The 8,619-nt window shown below is 42.2% G+C and overlaps 1 protein-coding gene across 1 annotated transcript in view; it reads right to left on the bottom strand.

The window, feature by feature from the left end:
- Nucleotides 1-2,515: 2,515 nt before the first annotated feature.
- Nucleotides 2,516-8,619, bottom strand: part of BEND4 (BEN domain containing 4) — a 140,131-nt gene continuing 134,027 nt past the window's right edge. Inside the window, exon 5 of the mRNA XM_040418925.1 lies at nucleotides 2,516-3,211. Within this exon, the coding sequence (XP_040274859.1) occupies nucleotides 2,994-3,211 (218 nt within the window). The 3' untranslated portion in view covers nucleotides 2,516-2,993. The remainder of the gene's footprint in view (nucleotides 3,212-8,619) is intronic.

Below are 8,619 nucleotides of genomic sequence, written 5' to 3'. Positions count from 1 at the left end.
TTACGCATTTGAATTTCAAACTACTTCTCACGCTTTAGGGCCCCTAAAATACCAGGGCAGTATAAATACCCCACAAGTGACCCCATTTTGGAAGAAGACACCCCAAGGTATTCCGTGAGGGGCATGGCGAGTTTATAGAATTTTTTTTTTTTTTTGGCACAAGTTAGCGGAAAATTTTTATTTATTTTTTCCTTACAAAGTCTCAGATTCCACTAACTTGTGACAAAAAATTGAATTTTACATGGACTCGCCATGCCCCTCACGGAATACCTTGGGGTGTCTTCTTTCCAAAATGGGGTCACTTGTGGGATATTTATACTACCCTGGCATTTTAGGGGCCCTAAAGCATGAGAGGAAGTCTAGAATCCAAATGTCTAAAAATGCCCTCCTAAAAGGTACTCATTGGAATTTGGGCCCCTTTGCGCATCTTGGCTGCAAAAAAGTGTCACACATGTGGTATCACCGTACTCAGGAGAAGTAGGGCAATGTGTTTTGGGGTGTATTTTTACATATACCCATACTGTGTGTGAGAAATATCTCTGTAAATGACAACTTTTTCCATTTTTTTTTATACAAAGTTGTCAATTTACAGAGATATTTCTCTCACCCAGCATGGGTATATGTAAAAATACACCCCAAAACACATTGCCCTACTTCTCCTGAGTACGGCGATACCACATGTGTGACACTTTTAGCAGCCAAGATGCGCAAAGGGGCCCAAATTCTAAAGAGCACCTTTAGGATTTCACAGGGCATTTTTTACGCATTTTGGATTCCGTGAGGGGTATGGTGAGTTCATGTGAGATTTTATTTTTTGTCACAAGTTAGTGGAATATGAGACTTTGTAAGAAAAAAATAAAAAATAAAAAAATAAATCAATTTCCGTTAACTTGTGCCAAAAAAAAAAAAAACACAGCGTTTTTTGTAGAGCCTATAGAACATGTCCTATTCTTGTCTTGCATTTTCTATATAGTTCTGGCAATGTGCGGATCCGCAAAATGCGGAAAGCACATTGCCAGTGTCCGTGTTTTGCAGATCCGCAAAACCCATACGGACGTCTGAATGGAGCCTTACAGGGGGGTGATCAAAGACAGGGGGGTGATCAGGGAGTCTATATGGGGTGATCAGGGGTTAATAAGGGGTTAATAAGTGACAGGGGGGGTGGTGTAGTGTAGTGTGGTGATTGGTGCTACTTACAGAGCTGCCTGTGTCCTCTGGTGGTCGATCCAAGCAAAAGGGACCACCAGAGGACCAGGTAGCAGGTATATTAGACGCTGTTAACAAAACAGCGTCTAATATACCTTTTTGGGGTTAAAAAAATCGCATCTACAGCCTGCCAGCGAATGATCGCTGCTGGCAGGCTGTAGATCAACTTCTCAGCTGCGCGTCACTGTGAACGCACGCGCATTCACGCGAAATCTCGGCTCTCGCGAGATGACGCGTAGATGCGTCAAGGAGGAATAACCCGGCCGCCCGCAGGACGCATCCCTGCGTTAGGCGGTCGGGAGGTGGTTATATCCGAGTCATGTCTCAAGGCCTGTTTAAAAGGTTGAACATTGACTTATAGGATAGCTGCTTGCATCTGGTGCATTAGAGGCTTTTATAATATGTAAATGAGCCTCTAGGAGCAGGGAGGGGGGGGGGCGGCGTTCCTCCTGCACCTAGAGGCTCCCGTCTCCCACCTCCAGTCACGCCTTCCAAGTGTTGATTGACAAGGCCAGGCATCGTTCGCATCCTTCTGCCTTCCTTGTGCCCTGGGGAAATCTCACGCCGTTCAGTATTCTGCGCAGGTGCGGTGAGGGAAGGACGCTCGCAGGCTGCCAGCTTCCTCACTGCGCCTGCGCAGAATACCGAACGGCGCGAGAGTTCCCCAGGGCACAGGGCAGGTGGAAGGATGCGAACGATGCCTGGCCATGTCAATCAACACTTGGAAGGCGTGACTTGAGGTGGGAGACGGGAGCCTCTAGGTGCAGGAGGAACGCCCCCCCCCCCCTCCCTGCTCCTAGAGGCTCATTTACATATTATAAAAGTAAGAATTCTACAGTAACGGGGGCACGGATAATCATTAGAATAGCAGAGTTAGGTGCAGCTGACATTAGCACATCGCTAATGTCAGCCAGTTTAATACTCAAAATTCTAGTGACAGAAACCCTTTAATCCATGAAGAACCATGCAGGCTTATCTAGCACAATGATGAAGTGTTTAAGAAACATATTGGCTGAAAAGGGAGTTTAGCTATTACCAAATAAAACTCAGTCAGAACACTTGAATAATCAAAGAAGATATGACTTCTGATTCACTGAGCACATTACTGCGCATGATAAGCCGTAGGGAATAGAAACCTGAGATTATCATAATGATGTGATTGTTCCGAATGAGAATAAACTACTTTAGTCTGTTTTGCCTTTGCGGCCAAAGTAATAAAATCTACCTGCCATCAGCACAGTGATACATAAATATTTTCTGACACAAAAATAATCCACACAAATAGACACAAAAATATTCAGTGTCGGAGTGGTGGAGACATTTTATGAACACAGGATGAACAAGTTGAATTCTTGCATAATTTAACCCAATTGTGAAAATTTTAATTCTATTAAAGCTAATTCTACAGAACACACCAACACATTCCTGTCCAGTGACATTCAGTTTCCAAATGCCTTGTTGAATCTGTGTTGGGTTCTATCTGGAGAAGAGAGTGAGTAACAGTCACATAATACAGTCCACGGGAAGTCCCTGAAGCATTTACCAAGATGACAAATTCTTACACGCACACACACTGTACAGACTAGTAGTATACTTTGGACTGGTTTAGTGGCAGACTGGTATTGCTGGTAGGGCCCACTAAGTGTCCTAGGCACCTTGCACAGCAAAAAAAAACAAAAAAAAAAAACACTGAAGACACATTAATTGAACTATTACATTAAGATTTCATTTTGTGGCTAACTTTTTCTTTCACTTTTTTTAATCTTTCATTTGGTCCTCATTCTTCATCAATCTCCAGATCCATCTTGGGAGATTCTGTTAAATATCTCCTCGTGACAGACTTGGTGGTCCATAACATCATAATAGGTGTTTCCGTTATGGAAGAACGTTCCCACAGCACGTCCTTGGCGAGCATGTCCTACTGCATCGCTGAACACTTTGTTGATCTGCTCCTCAGATGGCATCCACCAGTCTGGGTTTGAAGTGCAATGCATCCTAATAAATTCTGAAAGGGGTAAAAAGCACGTGAACATTAGAAAACATATCAAGTATTGTAAGAACTTGTGTAATGTTTTATCTTTACGATTTTGACTTTTTCAATGGGGGAGTTTGAGCAAATGAATCTTAAAATGTAATGTTATTTATTATTAAAGCTCCATTTATTCCATGGCGGTGTACATATGAAAAAGGATATAAATACAAAAGTAAGTACAATAAACATGAACTAAATGAGTTACAAACTGGTACAGAAAGTGCAGTCTTACAATCTAAAAGGGTTGGGGAAAGGATACAAAAGTGAAGGTAAAACTACTCATACGGTGGTATGGTGTCAGCAGGGTTACTGTAGTTTGAGGCTTTGTCTGAAGAGGTGGGTTTTCATCAAACTTTCCATGGTAGGTGAGAGTTTGATGTGTTGGGGCAGGAAGTTCCACAGGATGGGGTATACATAGGAGAAATCTCTCCAAATTTGCTCACAAGAAGGAGGTCTTGTGAGGAATGGAGATTCCTGGGAGATCAGGTCACAGATATATGGAGAGGACAGGTTGTGGACAGCCTGGTATAGTATTTTAATGTTTTGTACTGGATTCTCGGGACAATGGGGAGAATTAAGGGACTGGCAGAAAGAAGAAGCAGAGGAGTAACAAGGTGAGAGGTGGATAGTTGAGGATGAATTTGAGGGGTGCCAGAATGTTAGTTGGAAAGCCACAGAGGAGGATGTTGCAGTACTGTAAGGTGGGAGATGATGATGGCATGTACAAGCATTTTTTCATGCTTGTGGTCAAAGAATGTGCAGATCTGAGAGATATTTCTGAGATAAATGTGGGAGGAGGTGGAAACAGATTAAATGTGTGGTCTGAAGGACAGGTAGAATCAAAGGTTACCTCAAGGCAGCAGAGTGTGTGGACCTGTGGACTGTGATAGTCTGCTGAGTGAGATAGGGAAAAGGTAATAAATTCAGTTTTCTCCATTTTAAGTTTAGGAATGCGAGGGGAGAAGGAGGATATAGCTGATGTACATTGTGGAAGTCTGTATAGTAGAAAGGTGACATCTGAGCTAGAGTGGTAAGTTTGAGCGTCGTCAGCATAAAAGTGGTACTGATGCCATGGGACTCTATTAGCTGTCCTAGGCCAAAGAAGTAGATTGACAAGAGTAGGGGTCCTAGGACAGAGCCTTGATAGACAGCAACAGAGAGGGGGCGATAAGAGGAGGTGATTTGTGAGTAAGAGCGATTGAATGTACAGTATGTGAGGTATGAGGTGATCCAGGAGAAGGCTAAGTCTGTAATGCCAACTGATGACAGAGTTTGCACTAGAAGAAAGTGATCAACAGTGTCAAAAGCAAAAGTCAGGTCTAGGAAGAGGACAGGGCAATGTTGTTTGGCTTTCGCAGTTAGCAAATCGTTGGTGACTTTGGTTAGGGAAGTTTCAGTTGAGTGATGGGGTCAGAAGCCAGGCTGTAGCCTGTCAAAAAGTGACTAGGCTGAGAGATGGGAAAACAGTTCAAGCTGGACATATTGTTCAAATAATCAAATTTTGAGGTACACAGGAGTAGTGATCTGGGGCAATAGCTAGACAAAGAGGATGGGTCAAGGGAGTCTTTTTAAGAATGGGTGTGATGGTTTCATTTTTAAAAGAAGAGCGGAAGATGCTAGTAGTTAGTAATAGGTTGAAAAGATGAGTAAGGGCTGGGATAAACACTGTGATGAAGTTAAAGATGAGGTGGGATGGGACCGGGTCAAGAGCACAGATGTGATCTGGAGGGTAGGGTGGACAGTTTTTCTTCTGTAATGGTGGAGAAGCTGGTTTGGGGGGAAGAGACCTAGATAGTTGTGTAGAGAAGTTTTGGGGATCGTAGGTGGAAGCTTTGTCTGCTGTTGTCAATCTTCTGTTTGAAGTAGGTTGCTAAGTTCTCAGGTGAGATGAGAGATGTAGGAGGGGACAGAGTAGAGAGTTTAAAGTGTTAAATTGTTGTTTGAAGTTGTGAGACAGGGGAAGATATGAGAGTGTGAAGTAGGCCTGTTTGCAGCAGTGAGTGCTGACTTGAAATTGAGAAGGGATTGTTTATATGTACTAAAGTGCTCCTTGGAATGGGTTTCTGCTTCTCTTCAACCCTGAAAGCTTTCCTCAGTTCTTTAGTCAAACTGTTGTGTCAGGGTTGCCTATCATAGGTTGCAATATTTCCCCGAGACTCCCACTTTCTTCCAAACTAAAGAGTAAGTGATTTCTACGTAACTGCAGTCTCCCAACAACACCAAAGTGTATTGGTCTCTCCATCACAGTGCCCATGATGCCCATGATGAAACACCATTGATCTCAATGCCATTTCATTGATAGTGTTGTGTAATATGCCAAGAGATTATTAAGCAGCAACAACCTCAGAATTAGCACCTCAAATTTGGTAACCAATGGAAGTCTATGACATGTCTGAGTTTAAGATGCAATTACCTTCCGATTTAATCAAAATTAAATATGCTTTATCAGTAATTTTTGATTCGGTTACTCTTATTGAACAAGAAATGTCATCGTACATTGTGACATTCCTCTTTGATTGCCTCACTGCCCTAGAGCTGACAGGTCATCTTTAATATAAAATATACAGCATTTTAAGTAACTACCATATTGTCTGCTCCATAAGACGCACTTTTTTCCCCAAAAAAGTCAGGTGAAAATTGCAGTGTGTCATATGAAAGCGAATACTAATGTGTGCTTCCAGTATAGGTGCACTCACTAGTACACAGTAGGATCGGACAGTGGTGAATACAGAGCTCCTTGTGTGGACTGTAGTCACCGCTCCCTGTTTTTTTCTGGCGATGCCATGTGCTGTGTTGTGACCTGACGTTGCACAGCTAGGTGTGTACTATGACCTGACGCTATGTGACGTTAGGTCACAGCACAGTGTGTGGCACCAGCAAAAGAAAAGCAGTGAGTGCAGGAAAAGTGCGCTGTATCTGCGAGTGGTGGCGCCATCTGGAGAAGGAGAGGAAAGTTAATTTATTTTATGTCTTATCTGGAGGTCTGATGAGGAATGGGGGACTGATCTGAGGTCTGATGAGGAATGGGGGGTCTGATCTGAAGTCTGATTTGGGGGACTAATTTGAGGGTCCAAGCTGAGGTTTGATGGTGGTCTGATCTGAAGTATGATGAAGATTAGAGGTCTGATTTGGGGGTCTGATAATTTATTTTTTTATTTTCTTATTTTCCTCCTCTAGGTGCATCTTATGGTCACGTGTGTCTGATGGTGCGGGGAATACAGTACAGCATAATATATGTAAGCTCCCAGATTCCTGCTGATTCTAAACATCTTTTCACAATTCATATTTTAAAAAATTCACAGAAATTGCTAAGGGAACTAATGTCTTTACAATCAAGAATTAATGTGGTACCAGCATGAAGCATGGACAGTTAAAGGCTAAAATTGTATATGATTTAGTGTATATAGCTCTAATTCAGATCTACTGTATATGAAGTCAGTTTTGTTTGAGTTTGTGTTCCAAATGTTTGATATTGTCTAAAAATGTGACATCTTTAAAAAAATAACACTTTTGTCTAGAGATTTTACTCGAGTTAATTTGCCCACCACCACCACCACCACCACAACCACCATAACCACCACCACCATAACCAGAGTGAGATTGCACAATCTTTTGTTGTAACTTCTTAAATCTTGTATACACCTGCTCACCTAGCTATCAATGGCATGAAACAAAAAAATGGCATACAGTGCTTGAAAAATGCTTCATGCTTCCATGGTAACAGACAACAAATAATCCTTCTGTAGTCTGATCTTGCAGACATCCTCCATTATACACTGCGTGCAGAATTATTAGGCAAATGAGTATTTTGACCACATCATCCTCTTTATGCATGTTGTCTTACTTCAAGCTGTATAGGCTCGAAAGCCTACTACCAATTAAGCATATTAGGTGATGTGCATCTCTGTAATGAGAAGGGGTGTGGTCTAATGACATCAACACCCTATATCAGGTGTGCATAATTATTAGGCAACTTCCTTTCCTTTGGCAAAATGGGTCAAAAGAAGGACTTGACAGGCTCAGAAAAGTCAAAAATAGTGAGATATCTTGCAGAGGGATGCAGCACTCTTAAAATTGCAAAGCTTCTGAAGCGGGATCATCGAACAATCAAGCGTTTCATTCAAAATAGTCAACAGGGTCGCAAGAAGCGTGTGGAAAAACCAAGGCGCAAAATAACTGCCCATGAACTGAGAAAAGTCAAGCGTGCAGCTGCCAAGATGCCACTTGCCACCAGTTTGGCCATATTTCAGAACTGCAACATCACTGGAGTGCCCAAAAGCACAAGGTGTGCAATACTCAGAGACATGGCCAAGGTAAGAAAGGCTGAAAGACGACCACCACTGAACAAGACACACAAGCTGAAACGTCAAGACTGGGCCAAGAAATATCTCAAGCCTGATTTTTCTAAGGTTTTATGGACTGATGAAATGAGAGTGAGTCTTGATGGGACAGATGGATGGGCCCGTGGCTGGATTGGTAAAGGGCAGAGAGCTCCAGTCCGACTCAGACGCCAGCAAGGTGGAGGTGGAGTACTGGTTTGGGCTGGTAATCATCAAAGATGAGCTTGTGGGGCCTTTTCGGGTTGAGGATGGAGTCAAGCTCAACTCCCAGTCCTACTGCCAGTTTCTGGAAGACACCTTCTTCAAGCAGTGGTACAGGAAGAAGTCTGCATCCTTCAAGAAAAACATGATTTTCATGCAGGACAATGCTCCATCACACGCGTCCAAGTACTCCACAGCGTGGCTGGCAAGAAAGGGTATAAAAGAAGAAAATCTAATGACATGGCCTCCTTGTTCACCTGATCTGAACCCCATTGAGAACCTGTGGTCCATCATCAAATGTGAGATTTACAAGGAGGGAAAACAGTACACCTCTCTGAACAGTGTCTGGGAGGCTGTGGTTGCTGCTGCACGCAATGTTGATGGTGAACAGATCAAAACACTGACAGAATCCATGGATGGCAGGCTTTTGAGTGTCCTTGCAAAGAAAGGTGGCTATATTGGTCACTGATTTGTTTTTGTTTTGTTTTGTTTTTGAATGTCAGAAATGTATATTTGTGAATGTTGAGATGTTATATTGGTTTCACTGGTAAAATAAATAATTGAAATGGGTATATATTTGTTTTTTGTTAAGTGCCTAATAATTATGCACAGTAATAGTCACCTGCACACACAGATATCCCCCTAAAATAGCTAAAACTAAAAACAAACTAAAAACTACTTCCAAAAATATTCAGCTTTGATATTAATTAGTTTTTTGGGTTCATTGAGAACATGGTTGTTGTTCAATAATAAAATTAATCCTCAAAAATACAACTTGCCTAATAATTCTGCACTCCCTGTATTGGCCCACTAATCCTTACTAACATATATTTGATTTGT

The sequence above is a fragment of the Bufo bufo genome, chromosome 2 (assembly GCF_905171765.1).
Source record: "Bufo bufo chromosome 2, aBufBuf1.1, whole genome shotgun sequence".
NCBI classification, from domain to species: Eukaryota; Metazoa; Chordata; class Amphibia; order Anura; family Bufonidae; genus Bufo; species Bufo bufo.
The sequence above is the reverse complement of the archived record's forward strand: the minus strand, read 5'-3'. Positions and strand labels throughout refer to the sequence as shown.